Source organism: Puma concolor, chromosome A1 (assembly GCF_028749965.1).
Source record: "Puma concolor isolate L17-30 chromosome A1, mPumCon1.1.hap2, whole genome shotgun sequence".
Taxonomy (NCBI): domain Eukaryota; kingdom Metazoa; phylum Chordata; class Mammalia; order Carnivora; family Felidae; genus Puma; species Puma concolor.
The window spans coordinates 162,554,221-162,571,796 of record NC_141667.1 but is presented as its reverse complement, the minus strand read 5'-3'; the positions used below and the strand labels follow the sequence as shown (position 1 = coordinate 162,571,796).

Sequence of the window (17,576 nt, the reverse complement as noted above, 5' to 3'; positions counted from 1 at the left end):
CCAAATATACAGGTTATTTTCATAAGTAGCTCTACCTTGATCTCAGAATTTTTGTAAAAAATTATGTTCTTTATCATTTAGCTTTATGACTAATATTTTAATGGAGCAAAGAGGCATGTGAAGTTTTACTGCAGATGTTAGAAGATCCTTTCCATATTATCTGCCTTAAGGAAATTAAAGCATTCTCTGCAACTTGTATGCTGCATATTATATGATGTAATTTTATGACAGATTGAAAATGTATTACCCCCTTATATAATGTGCTGGCAGATGTGTCTTTCTGTGGGTAGATTTTGATTATTTTCATCCGGATTCTTTTTCCATCCCCTAAACTGCATCCCTGCAGGTAAAATTGTAATCCCAGACACGTAGACCTTGATCATTAGTGTTCGTGTCACTGATTTCTACAGGCCTTTATGAGAAGCTTTATGAGAACCATATTACTAAAACATTGCTGATAGAAGTGATGTGAGGGAATGATGATGTTACTGATTTGTGGCCAGTCTATAAAGCATCTGAGTGTTTTCTTTTTTTTCCTTCTCCTTGAAGAAGAGCTACCCCTGTCATTGAATAAACTAAAATTGAAATGTATCAGGTAAATGGATGCTGTTACTCAGATCTCTGGGAAGTCAAGATCTTTGTCTCAGGGACACTGCAGGAGACTCCAGGTGCTGGAGTGATGACAGCCAGCCTCCTTGCCCTTAGACATATTTACGTAACATGTATGCAGAGGAAATCTTAGCCTGTTCGATTTTCCCATTCCACCTGTACCAGGAACACCTTCTGTAGCTTGTCAGCTGGCCTTCACCTCAGAGATTTGTGGGAGACACAATGTGCCCCAGAAGGCTCGGAAAGTGAATCTTTAAATCAAAAGAAAAAGGAGGTGAACTAATCAATAGGGAGCCATCCATTCATCTCCCTTTCTTTTCTCCAGGCAGAATCCCCAGACATAACAATGAAATCTGTCTGGTCCAAGCCAAACTGGTGCTATTGAAGGATATTTGACAAAGATATCTTGACCGACACAGGATGAACGTAATTTACATCTGTGTTTGTTCACCTCTGGGGCAGCCTTGTGGCAAAATAAAAATTAACTCCACAAGACTCCTGGTGCTCTGTTGCTCGTATCAGTTTTGCCTTCGGCATAAATTTTTGTAGGAGACATGATAAACGTTTCCTGATCCAGGGTTTTGTCTGGAAGAGAAAATGCAGGATCTCATTTAGGGAATCTTACTGTTTCTTCAAAGATTTAATAGGTTTTGCTATCTTCCTGGACTGACAGAAAGTTATAAATAAGTAACTTTAGGTTTCCTAGACTATTGATGTCTAATCATTAGTTGATTGGTTTTTTTTTTTTTCCTTGAAAGAAACCATTGAGGCTTATTTGTAAGTTTCAGGTACAGAAATTTCAAGGCAATGTCTATATTCAGATTCCAGATAAGGACCCTTAACAATTATACTATGTGCTCCTAACTTTCTTTATTAGTATTTATGACTTAAAGTCAATCAGAATGTAAGCAAGCATTACTGTTAGAGAGAATCACTTAATGGAAAAGTAAAAAACAGAAGCCTCTGCCTATAAATATTGATGGCCATAGAGACATCAATTTACCGCTACACGTGAAATCGAGACTCTTTTCAGCAAACCTCAGATAGAAAGCTGAAACCACACATGAGAAATTATCAGACCCATTTGTATCTGCCTGAAGATGATCTTTACTTTCTTTTCCTAAAACCCAATCTTTACGTCCATTCTGATGTGACATACTGGATTCAAGAGTATATTCCAAAGTTGCGCATTTTTGTCACTTGGTAATCCCAACCACGTCTTCTCTGGAAATTATATTTTGCATCATGTAAATAACATGGTAGAGAAAGGGATTGTAAATTTGAGAAGTGGATTTGCTTGCATTCCGCAAATACCAGTGTTTCCCAGGAGAGTATTTTCTGTCTCCTTCTAGGACTTTATACACCCTCATGATTCAGTGTCGTGCATGAGGTGACTCCCGAAACTCCCGTCTGTTTGTCTGCGGGCTTCACGCCTGCATATGTGCGAGTTAGGACCTCTCCTTGGCTGGCGTCTTCAGTTGAGCCGATCCAGAAGCGACTGCACTAGATTCCCTGGCCACCTCCCACACCCCCCTCCCTCTCAACCCACTTCAAAAACATAACACAGTAAAACTGATTTTCCATATTTCCCTCACTTGTCAACTCATGGTAAAATCAGAAGCCAATTTAATTGCCAAATACAGAGCCCCCCGCCCCTGTCTCCGCTGCTCACTCTAGAATCCAAATGTGGATCCAAATCCCTTCTTGCTCCAGTACCCTGATTCACGGCCACGTACATACCCACTGCCCCCGTCCCCTGCCACCGACTGACGGAAGACGCTCTAGTTTACCAGTAAAGCACTGAATGAGAAGTTTTCCTTAAAAGTGGGTTCATGGCTGCTATTTCGTTCTCTCTCTGTTCCTCTGGTGGCACTCTTCAGAGCTAAATGTGGTTCCTCTTCTTCCGCGTGTTAATAACCGACAGCCTCGTGGCAGTGACGGCTGCTCGTCCTCATCAGCTTTTCCTAAACCGGTGTTGTAAGCCTTTTCACCACCGAGCTGATGTCTCCCTGCTGGAAGAAGAAAGTCTGCTTTTCCTTTAAAAAACCAGATCTTCCCGATCATTCTACCACTCTTGCTCTTCCTGTACCTCGTAGTTGAGCACACGCAACTCGGGATGTGATCAGATTCCATTTGATGTCTGGCTCAGGCCACATTTGAAAATACGTTCAGCAGAAACGGTCTTTTCCTTGGAAGCAGATAAAAACCCAGGCAGCTCCAGGGAGATTTCTGGTCTCTGTCCAGTAACAGGACGCCCTTCATTGGCTTTCACTGGCACCCACAGACCAGGTTCAATAACACAGAACTGGTAGTCCTTTTTAGTTATTGTAATTAGAAAGGTTAGGCCCCTCCAGCCTTGGCCACAGAGGACGGTTTGTGCAGTGGCCGCCACGGGAGTCCTGTCTTGTCTCCTTCCTTGTGCTGCGTGGTCTCCTACCGTCACCACACCTTTCAGGGTTCGGGGCTGGCCCTGCCCCGTGCTTTCACGTGTCTCTGAGACGCTCGGCCGCTGGGGACCTCTGACACCCTCCCCGGGCACTAGGTGCTGCTGAGCCCTTGGGCTGCCTGCCCCCACCTGGCCCTGCTCTCTGGTGTTCATTCACACAGGCTGTCTGCCCTGGGCTCCATGATTTCCAGCCCCAGCTCGTGTCCCCTTGGCCAGGATGTCACATGACTTGGGCTTATGGACCACATGTCCTTTGTAGATCATCAGAAATATAATATGTTTGGGGTGCCTGGGTGGCTCAGTTGGTTAAGCGTCCGACTTTGGCTCAGGTCATGATCCCGCACTTTGTGGGTTTGAGCCCCGCATTGCACTCCATGCTGACAGCTCGGAGCCTGGAGCCTGCTTCACATTCTGTATCTCTCTCTCTCTCTCTCTCTCTCTGCCCCTCCCCTGCTTGCACTCTGTCTCCCCAAAATAAATAAATATTAAAAAATTTAAAAATATATATAGTATGTTCTGTGCTCTCCACGTTTGAGAGCAGACAAGAGCTCCTGTCCCCGAAGCAGGGGCTGTTCCTTCACCCCCATCACCTGCCCGTTTCTGTTTTTGTGCTTCTCCCCTGAAGCTTAGCGGGCAAGGGGAGAAACTGTAAAAGCATTTATGGCCATATTTGCATGGTGCTAATGCAATTACTACTGTGTACGAGAGCAAGAGATCTCAAACTAGGTATGAGAGCCAGAGATCAATACATCCATAGAGGTAGACCTAGATATATAAATCTGTTACACTAGATAGATGATGATAGATAGATACATAGATAGATAGACAGACAAAGTAAATGCACACATACACATAAATTGAATACCAGTGCCGCCAGAAACTCACAAAAGCTGTCCATGCTCTAATCTGGGTATCCTGAAATGCCTGAATTGTCACTGAAGGTGGCTCCCTTACAGAAACTTTAGCTTCTAACACTTCAACTTTGTGGGAATGCAGATTTCCATATTAGAAATACATTGTTTCAGGACGCCTGGGTGGCTCGGTCAGTTGAGCGTCCGACTTCAGCTCAGGTCATGATCTCGCGGTTCGTGAGTTCAAGCCCCGCGTCGGGCTCTGTGCTGACAGCTCGGAGCCTGGAACCTGCTTCGGATTCCGTGTTTCTCTCATTTTCTGCCCTTTCCCCACTTGTGTTCTATCTCTGTCTGTCTCTCTCTCTCTCAAAAATAAATAAACATTAAGAATTTTAAAAAGAAATACTTTATTTATATGATAATCTAATTAACAATTTGGTCTGTCCTTAGCTCACTGCCTTCCTAAGGAGAATGTGCTTGCTGTTGAAAACTGCCCCATTCTAATGCGGTGTGTTTTGTGCAGGCTGTGGACGATGTCTTAGCTAGATAAGAGTGACGGTGGAGGGAAATGAACACACCAGCAGTCTCAGTAGCGAACCTCTGAGCGAGGCCCTGAAAGGTCCCCCGAGAATTTTCCACGGTGGCCTGGTGCCTAGATGCTTGTCTGCTCACTCCTGATCCCGCCTGCAGTAAAGCCCTGGGAGTTGTCACAGTTACGTGTCCAGCCTACAGTGCGCTGTCTGCTTGTGTTCATTCCTCCTCCTCTCACCCGTGAGGCTGCACGTCCCTGTCCGGATGCTGAGGTCCACTGTGCTCACTCCACAGGGTTCACGTAAGGGCACACATGAGATGCCCTGGCACACACGGTCCTTCGGGAATGACTAGTTCTTAGCGCTTTGTTCCACTGCCTTCTCTCAGCCCTGCCAGGCCCTGCATCATTCTCTTTGCTTTTCTTTTCACCTTCGAGAGTTTCGTTCTCTTTCTTCAGGTGCTTTGCACAGTGATGAACGTGGTTATCTATCCCTGTCGTTTCCTGAGCTTCAGAACAGGTGGGCGCATCTGAGCCATTGGCACCAAAACAGGAATAGCCAGAGTGAGCAGGGGGGCTGGGGGCGGGGAGTCAGTCGGGGTGCAGTCTGGAGGGGAAACTGCACCAAATAGTCAAGGAGAAGGAGCAGAGTACGGAGAATAGTTTCCATAGGCAACATGGAGACAGACAAGTGACATCGAGGTGACCAGAGACTTGTCCCAGGGGAAGCGACTACCGCCTCCAAGACCAGAAAAGGAAGGGAAGAGGAGATACCCTGGATGCTGTCGCTGAGGGCAGCGTGCCCCAGGAGAACTGGGGCCTGGGAGAGAGGGCTCTGGGGTGAGAACGGAATGACTGTGCTGGGGTGGAACAGTCTCTCTGAGGGTTCTCCCCTCTTTTCTCCAGCCTGTGGCTCCTGCTGCAGCCTGGCTACAGGCCTGGGTCTGACCATCGCTGGGCAGATGAGGGCAGTTCCCCGGCCAGCAGACTGTGCAAGTAAATAGGACAGGGCATCCCCAATCACATCACAATGTGTGGCCAGTCCTTTTTTTTCTTGAAGAGCGTGCATAGACAATAATCGATTTGCTAGATGACAGACAGATTAATATTGGCTTTCTCTGAGAAAAGGGATTTTTTACTTTATTTTCACTTCATTATTTTTATCATTTTCCCAATTTTATAAACGCACATGTGTTGCATTTTATAAGGTGTTTGTAAAATATAAAAGATTATAAAAAGACTTGCCCCTAGCTGTTTTCCTTGATTTGTTTTTCCAAATGTAGTCTTTGAACCCTGACAGTGTCCTCGATCTGATGGGGACTGCATGTAGTCACCTTGGCTCTTAGCCGCATCGGAGGCAATCTGAAAGTGTAGGTAGATGCTATCTACTTGTGCCCATTTACTCTGTTCATGCATAGCCCGTTCCCATTCCCTTAAAACAATTTTCTGTATCGTGGGCTATGCTGGTAAAATCACCAAACTTCAGTGTGAACTGGCCCCAGTGAACATTAAATTGAATAAAGAAGGAACTGATTTTCAGAGAAGCTGCCGTGCCTGCAGCGAAGGATCCGTGCGTCCCGTAAGTGTGTTTTAGGTCGGCGGGTAGAAACTAGAGTGAGAAGTCTTCTTTAGGACCCTGGGTCCGTCCCCCCCCTTCTGCTGTAGCACGCTCTTTTTATTCTCATTTCCCCAAACTACCAGCACGGGCTGTGGCTTCCGTCGGGTACCGCGACAATCAGTTGAAAAGCACTGAGTTCTCTCACTACTGTCTCAGATAAAAATAATTGAAACTCCTGTCTCTGGAGCTCACAGCTGTTTACAAAATGCCGACTATCCTAAGTGGGGGGCGGGGGGGAGGGGAAAGGTTGGCATTGCATGTAATTATAGTGTAAGTCTCATTTTCAACTGATCGGCAATTTTAAAATATGCCAATATCTACTGGAGTCACTGTTCTATACCTAAAATGCCCAGGAAACACTTCTCTGCAAACCCCACCCCTGGGCCCCCTTGCTCGTTGCCGGCATCGCATGGAGATTCCCAGAGCAGCCTAGGCCACCGATCCCCGGAGCCGTGATTCTCCTACTTGAAGGTGCACCAGAAATCAACTGGGAGCGAGTGAGAAATGCAGGTTCCTTGGGTCCACTCCCACAAGTGATGAGTAAAGAGGCCCGGGAGGGAGTCTAAAGTATGTGGTGTGTATTCAGCCCCAGAGAATGTCCTCCTGTGGGCAATCTGCGAAGCATGTTTGCAGAGACACTGGGGGTATTAGTGCATGGTAGGTGCTCAGGACCCCTCCCACTTTTGGCTTCGGGTTCCTTGGCGATTTCACCAAGCAATGAGCCTGGCAGCCTTCAGTCGGGAAGAGAGTGCATGTGGTTGGCGTTTCCTAAGTCTTCTTTGTGGACCCAGGAAACGAGGTAGCTGGATGAGGCGTGATTCGTAGCCATGGTGAAAGCTTTATTCTTTTACATATATAGCTAACGTAATTTGTCTCTTAATTGTGTGTAGTGTAGTGCCGGAGTGTTACAGCAAGTACTTTCCAGAGAGTGGCGCACGGCCCCTGCTCCCTGGCTCCCACCGCACCCCCTCCTTCAGCCCCCCACACCGAAGCATTTGCAGGAGCCTTGCTGACTGCTGAAACAGAAGCAAAATGCTAGGTCTTCCGGAGTCGTTTCATTGAGCGGACTCCTTCCAAAGGAGATCTTTAAAGACGTGACAGCTTCCTTAAAGATTTGTATTGGGCCGTATGCATATAAATGTCTCTATTACATGCATGAGGGACGCCGCCACTTAAAGCATGAATCCTATCTCCCAATCCTTAAGAGGAAAAAAAAAAATAAAGTCGGAGGTCCAGTTATGTAAAGACAGAGGGGAAAAAGGAAAAAAAAATGTATTTGAAAGGGTAGACTGGCCTCTATCTTTTGCTACTTTGATGTTTTTTCTCTTTTCATCCCCGAATAATAAACCAGCAAGGAAAGGCAAGGCACGGCTGAGAGACAGCCACCCATCCTGAGTGACCTAGAAAGGCCTCTGCCTCCCACCTGCTTTCTGCGGCCCCCGCAGCACCTGTCCATCAGTCCCTCTGCCTCGGGGACACAGCTGAGAGGGCAGACCTTGATCTGTCCTTGGGACATCACAATCTCACAAAGCCATGTGTGATTTCCAGGACAGATTGAGTCTCTCCTTGGTCGTCTCCCTCTCATAGACATTTCTCAGTCTATTTAACCAGGCTTGGAGACTCGCCTCCTTTTGGATTCTGGGAGCCAGGGGTGTTTGTCCCACTAAGATCTTCCGGTTTCTGTGGTTTCTCTTCTATGCACTTGTTGCCCCTCTGCCTCCTAGAGGCCCAGATGCCCAGCTGTACGTGGCTGACGTGCTCCACACACTCTTGCTTTGTTTGGAAGCAATTCCTTTGTGAAGTGATACATGGATTCTGGCTGACGAAATTACAGCTATGGGATGGACAGCCCACTGAGCAGATAACATCCAGGACTCATGAGTTTTTCTCAGGTCTATATGGTAAAAAGTTCTGGAACGGGTCTGAGAAGAAGGTACAGGTGATCGTTAGAAGCAGGTATGGGGGGTGTTGACTAGAAAACCATAGATATGGTGCAAAGCTAAGTGCAAACAACCTGTTTCACTTGTCTTCAAAATCACCTTGAGAGAGCCAGACAGAGATGGAGAAGGACGCGGAGAGAGGTTGACGTTACCGTCCATGTTCTATAGACGAGAAGTCGTGAAGGCCCAGCGTCTTGACCTGCTTACCCTCCAGGCGTCATGACTTGTGGAAGCTGGAACTCAGCCGGCATGCTGTCCTGGAAGACTGCAGCTTTCTCCCCTGCAGCGTGCCAGGTGTCGGGCCTGAGCACCAGACTGGCCGGTGGCAGCTGGAGGAGCTGGAGAGTTTGCTAAAGGGAAAGGCAGGATGGGTGCCAAGGGAGGGATTTGGCAGCAGTGTGGCCGAAAGGAGGACGGTGCAAAGAAAATGTGTCACATGTGGGAGGATCTTGCTGGATGAGGGGGACATCTTCCTGTAGACGGTGAAGATTGATCGGGGATCTCCTTGGGCAAAGTGCACGTCTTCCTGCAGATGGTGAGGATTGATTGGAGATCTCGTTGGATGAGGTGAACGTCTTCCTGTAGATGGTGAGGATTGATCGGGGATCTCGTTGGATGAGGTGAACGTCTTCCTGTAGACGGTGAGGATTGATTGGAGATCTCATCGGGTGAGATGGATGTCTTCCTGCAGATGGTGAATACCGATTGGTGATCTTGTTGGGCGAGGTGGACATCTTCCTGTAGATGGTGGAGATTGATCGGGGATCTCCTTGGGCAAAGTGCGCATCTTCCTGCAAGATGGTGAGGATTGATAGGGAATCTCATCAGGTAAGGTGGACGTCTTCCTGTAGATGGTGAGGATTGATCAGAGATATTGTTGGATGACGTGGACGTCTTCCTGTAGACGGTGAGGATTGATCAGGGATCTTGTTGGATGAGGTGAACGTCTTCCTGTAGATGGTGAGGATTGATTGGAGATCTCATCGGGTGAGATGGATGTCTTCCTGCAGATGGTGAATACCGACTGGTGATCTTGTTGGGCGAGGTGGACATCTTCCTGTAGACGGTGAGGATTGATCAGAGATACTGTTGGATGACATGGATGTCTTCCTGCACATGGTGAGGATTGATTAGGATCCGATGTGAGTGATCACTGTTCTTATATTCCATTTGTTCTCAAAATTAACTTCACATTCTCGCGTCCATTTAGGACAAAAGTAAAGTAAATGTGTGTTGTTTTAGTCTCGATTATATAGTTTTCATTGTGACCACCTTGTTTTCTTTGATTTTTTTTTAAAGCAAAAACAAACAGCCATTTAGTTACATTTGTTAAAATACAGTTTCCTTGTAGGGCATGCCATTCTGAGGTGGCTAGGCATAGGTCAGATGTTAGTATTGTGCTAAGTTTCTGAATTTGTGTTATCCCCCCCACCTCCCTACTGGAGGGGGATGTCAGAGGAGGCCTTGTCCGGGGCCGGGGCTTTCGCCACCACCCAGAGCTAACCTGGCCACAGCTCCCCTCTCCCAAACCCCCTCGGTGGAGCCCACCTAGGAAGCAGTGAAGGGGCATGCCAGCCCCTCCCACCTGCTCACCCTGAAGCCAGGGAGGGAGGACGAGGGGCACAGCAGACCAGAGCACCTCTCGGCCCAGCAGTGACGAGAGTGCCCTCCTCTTCTTTGTCAGAGGTGGTTGAATGGGGAGCCTGACTTCTCCCACGTGGCAGCAACAAGGCTGTTGAGTGGCATGAGAGGAAGCCAGCTGAAACAGAAGTTTAAGCTAGAGACTTTGACGCCCTGCTCTGGACACGTGCCCGGACATCTACGTAGGATCTCCGCAAGGACAGAGAAGAACTCAGCAGCACAGTCAGCCAACAGGCTCTACTCGTCTACAGAACATTTACGATGATGAGAGCAGCATATGCCTGCTTTTTAAGTTCCAACAGAACACGTATCAAGAAAGACCACACGCAGGGTCGTAAATAAAAAATAAAAAGTTCAGAAAGAATGGAATTATATAGAGTGGGCTTACCTCCCACTATGGAACCAAACTAAAAAACCAGTACCAGAAAGATGCCACTAGAATTTCCAAATACTTGGAAGCCAAACAGTGCCCTTCTGTATAATCCATGGATCAAAAAGGAAGTCTCCAGGTAATGGAAAAAAGTGTGCCGAACTGAATGAAAATGAAAATACGGACTACGTACTGACTGTGTGAGACACGGCAGGAACGTTGCCGGGAGGAAAATTTATATCACTAAATGCCCATGTGAGAGAAGAGGAAAGTCTTAGGGATCTAAGCTCCTACCTCAGGAACCTGGAGAAGTGAGAGCAAAGTAAACCCAAAGCAAGCAAAGAGAAGGCAGTAACAAGACCAGGGATCGATGAAATCAAAACAAGTTAAAGGAAATCAATGAAACAAAGAGCTGGTTGTTTGAAGATAACCAAAATAATGGCAAGCCTGTAGAAAGAATGACAAAGAAAAAGGAGAAAAGACACAAGGTGCGATGTATCAGAAATGTCACCACACACCCTGCAGACATCAGAAAGATCAGAAGGGATAGACACCCAACTGTCACAAACGACTTAGATGAAATGGACCAATTTCTCAAAAAAACACACACCACCTCAGTTGACCCAAGGCAAGAGATCACTGAATGTCCCCATAAGCATCAAGGAAATGAATTTGTAATTTAAATCTTCCCCAAAGGAAAGTTCGAATCCCTGGTGGTTTCACAGGAGAATTCTACCAAACGTTTAAAGGAAAATTAACGGTAACTACATAGTCTTACCTAGAAAATAGAAGAGAGAGCACTTCTAAGTTCATCTTATGAAGCTAGTAGTGCCCAGTATTAAACCCAGACAAAGACAGTACACACAACCACACTCACACCCACACAGACACAGGAAACTGAAGACCAGTATCCCTCATGAACACATATGCAAAAAGACTATTATGATTAACAACTGCAATGTAACAACGTGTGAAAAGAATGATCCACTGTGAATAATTTGTTTTTTTTTTCTGGAGATGCAAAGCTGGTCTGATATTTGAAATCGGTCAAAATAACCCACCATGTTAATAGGCTAAACAAGAGAAGAGTCGCATGATCATATCAATTTGATGCAGAAAAAGCATTTGGCAATTCAGCATTCATTCATGATAAAAACACTCAGAAAATAGGGATAGAGGACACACAACCTCAATTTGATAAAGAGCATCTACGAATGTCCTACAGTTAACATAGTATTTGATGGTGAAAAGCTGAGTGTTTTGCTCACAAGATCAGAAAGAAGGGAGGGACGCCCGTTCTCACCACTGTTATTAAACACAATGCTGGAAGTCCTAGCAAGTGCAGTAAGGCAAGAAATGAAAGAAAAGGCAGATATATTGGAAAGGAAGAAATAACTCTGTCCCTCTTTATAGATGATGTGATTGTCTGTGTATGAAATACCAAGGAATCTACTAAAAAAGGAAAAAAGCCTCATAGAACCGATAAGTGAGTTCAGCAAGGTCACAGGATACAACATAAACACAAAATAATCAATTGTACTTTTATATTCTAATAAAGAGCACTGAAATGAAAAATACAATAACAGTTACAATTGCTCATTAAAAAATGTGAAGAGGTATAAATCTAACAAAGCATGCAGACGATATGTTTGCTGAAACCCACAAAACACTGATGAAAGAACCCAGAGAGCTGCATAGAAGGAGGCGCATCATGTTCACGGCTTAGAAGACAGTATGGGCAGTAGTCTTACATAGTAACATACATAGTATGTAAGTTACTACGTAACTTACATAGTAGTCAACATAGTAACCCTTCTCCCCAAATCGCAACCCAGGTTTAATGCAATGCCGATCAAAATCATAGCAAAAATTTGTCGAGGCATAGAGATAGAGAGAGGCAGTGTTTTTCTGAAGTTTATACAGAATGGTGACTAAATTAGAATAGGTTACACAATTTTTATAAAGAATAATTGGGGAAGAATTCATCCATTTAATTTAGTGTCTTATTATAAAACTTCAGTAATCAAGACAGTGGTGGGGGGATTGACACACAGATCAATGGAACAGAGTAAAGGGCCCAGAAGCAGACTCCTACCAATATGTTCAACAGATTTGGGGGAGGTAAGTGTGCCATAAATGGGCAGCACGCAGGATCTGTGCGCTGAGGTAAATGTCCTGCATTAATGTCATTGCATTAATGCCACTACCCTGGTTGTGATAGTTCTGCAAGATGTCACCATTGGAGGAAACTGGGTGAGAGGTCTACAGGATCTGTCTGTTTTATTTCTTAACAACCTCGTGGGGATCTGCAAGTATCTCAAAATTAAAAGCTTAAGTCAGAAATATTTTAAGCTGTTGGTAGCAGGTTATACATGGATGTAATAAATGGGCACGAGTGGGTATCATTTATTTAGATTTTCAGATTGCCTTTGAGAAAGCCAATACTAAATGTCACTGATGTAAAGAAATTGTCATGGTTAAGAGACCAAATTTGGAATCTGGTTGTATTTTATTGTTGAGATTAAAAAAAAAAAAATTAAACCCTCACCTATGTGTTTGTTGGGTGTGTATACTTCTTGGATCCATCCACTGAAAACTAGAAACATTGAGTCCCCCCCAATAATGTGCTGCTAATCACCTCCAGGGTTCAGGAGGGAGTCTCATTTGATTTTCTCCTCAAGTACGCAAGGGCTTCTTGAAGAAGTATTTCGTTCCAGATTTGGGACCCAGAAAAAAATATTGTTTAGAACGATGCATTAACACTCCAGTAATGCCAATTTTACGTCACGTGTTCTCCGTCATTTGCATTATTATATTGTGATGATAAAGGAATATGCTGTTGTGGGAAGTGTCTAATACTTGTGTTGAGCTGTACACAGAAACCCTGTCCATATGGTGGTCAACCAACCCTAGTCAGGCGCTCTCAGACTTGGAGTGCCCTTCAGAGTATTATTTCATACACGAAGAAAGACCCTGAGAGTGACATCGTCACAAAATAGTTAGCACAAAGTAATTCAAGATTTGCTAATGTTACACAAAGTATGAAGTTGTGCTAAACCCCATGCTTCCTACGAGCATCAGACTGCCCTCGATGAGCATTTATTTGTACTTGGATGTGTGTACTAGATGTTGTTTTCCAGGGAACTTGACCAGCTGGAGTCTCCCAACTGAGAAGTTTTGAACTTTAGTTTTAACAGGAGGCCTTTAGCTTTTTCTCCATGTATCCACGTCCCGGGGCCATTTGTGAAAACTTTCCAGAGCACATGATCTTGTGAAAATGAAAGACTCAACAGCACAATCTTGAATGAAATGGACAGCACAGTGTTTTGCTATAGTTGGTCATAATATAACACAACCTTTTTGTTCATTTCACCAAATATTTATTAAACGTGCCCCATGCTGGATCGTAGGGTAGTTCTATTTTTAACTTAAAAATTTTTTTGAATATTTATTTTTGAGAGAGACATAGACAGAGAGACAGAGTGTGAGCGGGGCAGGGGCAGAGAGAGACACAGAATCTGAAGCAGGCTCCAGGCTCTGAGCTGTCAGCACAGAGCCTGATGTGGGGCTTGAACTCATGAACCGTGAGATCATGACCTGAACTTAATCAACTGAGCCACCCAGGCACCCTTATCTTTAACTTTTTGAGGATCTTCCATACTGTTTTCCAGAGTGACTGCATCAGTTTGCATTCCCACCAACGATGCGAAAGAGATCCTCTTTCTCTGTATCCTTGCCAACATCTGTTGTTGCCTGAGTTGTTAATTTTAGCCATTCTCACAGGTGTGAGGTGGTATCTTATCATAGTTTTGATTTGTATTTCCCCGATGGTCCGTGATGTTGAGCATCTTTTCACATGTCTGTTGGCCATCTGGATGTCTTCTTTGGAAAAATGTCTATTCATGTCTTCTGCCCATTTCTTAACTGTATTGTTTATTATTTGGATGTTGAGTTTGAAAAATTATTTATAGATTTTGGATACTAACCCCTTATCAGATATGTCATTTGAAAATATCTTCTCAAATCTTGCCATTTGCAATGACATGGATGGAGCTAGAGCGTATTATGCTAAGTGAAATAGATCAGTCAGAGAAAGACAAATATCCTATGATTTCACTCATATGTGGAATTTAAGAAACAAAACAGATGAACGTAGGGGGAGGAAGAGAAAAAAAAGAGAGGGAGGCAAACCATAAGAAACTATTAACTGTAGAGAACAAACCGAAGGTTGCTGGAGGGAAGGTGGGTGGGGGATGGGCTAGATGGGGGATGGGCACCAAGGAGGGCACCTGTTGGGTGAGCACTGGGTGTCGTATGGAAGTGATGAATCACTGATGAATTGATGAATCACTTCTACTCCGGAAACCGATACTACACTGTATGTTAACTAACGGGAATTTAAATAAAAACTTGAAACAAAAACAAATGAACAAATGTGCCCAGTCGACAGGGCATTTTGCTAAGTATGGGGGGCAGACAGAGCTGAACAGTCTGTAGTAACTACCCTCAAGGTACGGCGGGAATTTTACCGCAGGATGTAGAAATGGCCATTTCAAAACAAGGCCAGAACAGGAGCAAAGACAGCAAGGAATGTTGTTAGAGAAAATCAGGGAGTCTAGTGTGTGTGTGTGTGTGTGTGTGTGTGTGTGTGTGTGTGTGTGGGCGGGGGGGGGAGGGTCTGTGTTTATATGTTTAATTCAGAATCATTACGTTTTCTTCATTTTTTTAAGAGACTTTATTTTTGAATAATGTCTACATCCAACATGGGGCTCGAACTCACAATCCAGAGATCTAGAGTCTCGTGCTCTACTGACCTGGCCAGCCAGGTGCCCCATGTTTTCTTGATTTTAAAGACTTGAGATTAAGTGTTTAAATGATCCAAAATGACCTTTTCAATAAAGAGACCATTGAATTTATCAAACCGAAGTCACTCCTCCTTCCCCAGGCATGGCGGAGTCCTCCTTCCTGGTTTAGTGAGTTTTCTGAGTAGGGTAGGGTCCTCGAGAATAAAGGGGGCCTGCATGAATGGGAGCCACCACCATGTTCTCTTGAACTCGCAGTCAGAAGGGGGAGTTGGAAAATTAGAGCAGGAGGGGTGTCCCTTTTTTCATGTGCAGAAAGACGGCACCTGGATGGGAGCTTTGAACTTGTGTGTAACGTGAACTTGAAGACCTGACACGCCTCTCTAATGAATAATTGAAAACATCCTCTGCATCAAATTATTCTTTAAAGGAAATTATTTTGGTGGCCATGTTTAAACATTAGTAACTATGCCATTTTCTTTTATTATAGGTAACGTATGAAATTGTCGGAGCAATTGAAAAAAATAAAGACTCCCTTTCACAGAATCTTCTATTTGTAATGAAAAGTAAGTTTTCCCCCTATGGTTAAAATGCCACACATTCTTTATTTCTCCGTCTCTCCGTCTCTGAACATTGTCCTTGGTAATATGCCACCAGCTACAGAATAGTTGAAATATCTCTTACATCCTAAAGCCCAGAATATTAAAGAATGGATCTTGCCACACTGGACATTGGCTACAATTTAATTTGGAGTCTAGTAGAAACCATAATTTAACGAAGCTTTTAGCAGATAGAAATATAAAATACCTTTACCACTCTAGCGATATGAATATAAAAAAGCTCTTTTGTGACGACTAATGAAGACGAATACAGCTTCCAAAATTATTTAGGCCACAGCAGGGTGAATTCCATTACTTAAGATGACGCTGGAGCACACCTAAGGGTGGTATTTTATTCTTACGTACTTTCAGTTATAAAGAATTAAAGCCCACGGAGCAGAGGGAGTGTACGAATTTATATACACACACATACGTGCGTGGATGCATGTATCTGCAAATTTATAGGCCCCATCAACTCAGTGAATCTTAGCCCTTTAGGCGCATGTATCTCTACACAACATGTAAGTTACTATATGGCATTTACATGTGGTGCGTTTGTGTGTACCAGTATGTATCTTCTGCCTCCTCTAGCAATTCTTTCTTATTAGCAGTTCTGCAGGGCTTCTCATTTTCCAAACAACCTGTTCAGTGGATCAAAATATATCATCTTTTGTGCTGCAAGTTGCTCTAAATGAACGGAGTCCCTGATAGCGATAGACCTTCATGAGATAGTTAAGTGCCTCCGAGCTGGAAACAAGACATCCGTGTCACCGCTGGTTTGAGGCACATACTTACCTCCAATCAAGCAGAGCAGATGCACAATGTAGTTTTTCACAGGGAATTACTCTGCTTGTCTCTCAGACCTTTGCTTACCGAGCTCTCCTGAAACGGAGACCGGTGGGGAAGGCGTGAGATTGGAAGAGTATCATGTAGAAAGAAAGAATTGAAATAAGTGACCCTACTAATTATCATTGCAAATATATTCCTTCTAGTTTTTAATGATGTCAACTTCCATTTGGAGTCATATAAATAAATGACCTTTCAAGTCATATATTTTTTGAAGATCTAATCTATAGCGTGTTTTTTGAAGTCGGTGCCATGCCTTCTTTACTTTTGTATTTCAGGCAATGGAATATATGTTTTGAAAGAGAATGTGGCGGTTAGTGATATCAAGTTATTTTTATTTTTTTTTAACATTTATTTATTATTGAGGGACAGACACTGAGCATGAGCAGGGAAGGGGCAGAGAGAGGGGGAGACACAAGAATGCGAAGCAGGCTTCAGGCTCTGAGTGATCAGCACAGAGCCCCACAGGGGGCTCAAACTCACAAACTGTGAGATCATGACCTGAGCTGAAGTCGGAGGCTCAACTGACTGAGCCACCCAGGCGCCCCTGGCGGTTAGTGATATTGTGATTATCTGCTTATCTTCACACCGTCCCTGTATTTTGAAGTCATTCTGTTGTGTACACTTGCTAATAAGCTCCAAGAAAAAGGAAGTGAGTCTTGTTTTCTTCCAAATGCCTTCAGCTGCAGGTACATCTGAACAAGAGGATGAAATTTACAGTGTCTTGTTATAGGTAAATGGGAGATGTTTTCTATAAAGGACAAGAGAATAAACACTTTAGGCTTTGCAAGCTGTAGGTCTCTGTTGCAGCTACTCAACTCTGCTGTTATAATGAGGGAGCAGGTGTAGACAGCACAATTGGACAGGTCTGCGTTCCAGTAAAACTTTGTTTACAGAAACAGGCCACGAGCCAGATTTGACCCACAGGCCATGGTTGCTCACCTATTCTATCATGTAAACAAAAGAGGCATGGTTATGATAGTATTTTATTAATCTGTAAAATGTTTTGATGTCGTAAGTAATTGTTAAAAGCAAGTGTAATTTATAGATACTGTTTGTTTTTTTTTATTTTCGAGTACCTTGCAAGGTACTTTGTAGTATCTAATTCAGTCTTTATATTATCAAAAAGCTCACACATGAGGAAGGTGGTAGGGTCTGTTGCGGGATCTGAACAAACATACCTTTGTTTGTGTGATACCTGGTCAACAGCTATTGTGTCTTTTACCTCTGAGCGTCTCCACAAACCTGCTCATAAACGGCACACCAAAGTTAGCTTATCCCGATTTGCTGGCAGGAAGACACTCGATGTGATAATGTCTGTAGAC

The 17,576-nt window shown here is 44.2% G+C and overlaps 1 protein-coding gene across 2 annotated transcripts in view; it reads left to right on the top strand.

The window, feature by feature from the left end:
• The window catches only part of MYO16 (myosin XVI), a 620,603-nt gene that overhangs the window by 457,064 nt on the left and 145,963 nt on the right, over window positions 1-17,576 (top strand). For both annotated transcript variants that reach the window (XM_086708430.1, XM_086708429.1), the window contains exon 24: window positions 15,297-15,372. In XM_086708430.1, coding sequence (XP_086564556.1) covers window positions 15,297-15,372 — 76 coding nt within the window. The remainder of the gene's footprint in view (window positions 1-15,296; window positions 15,373-17,576) is intronic.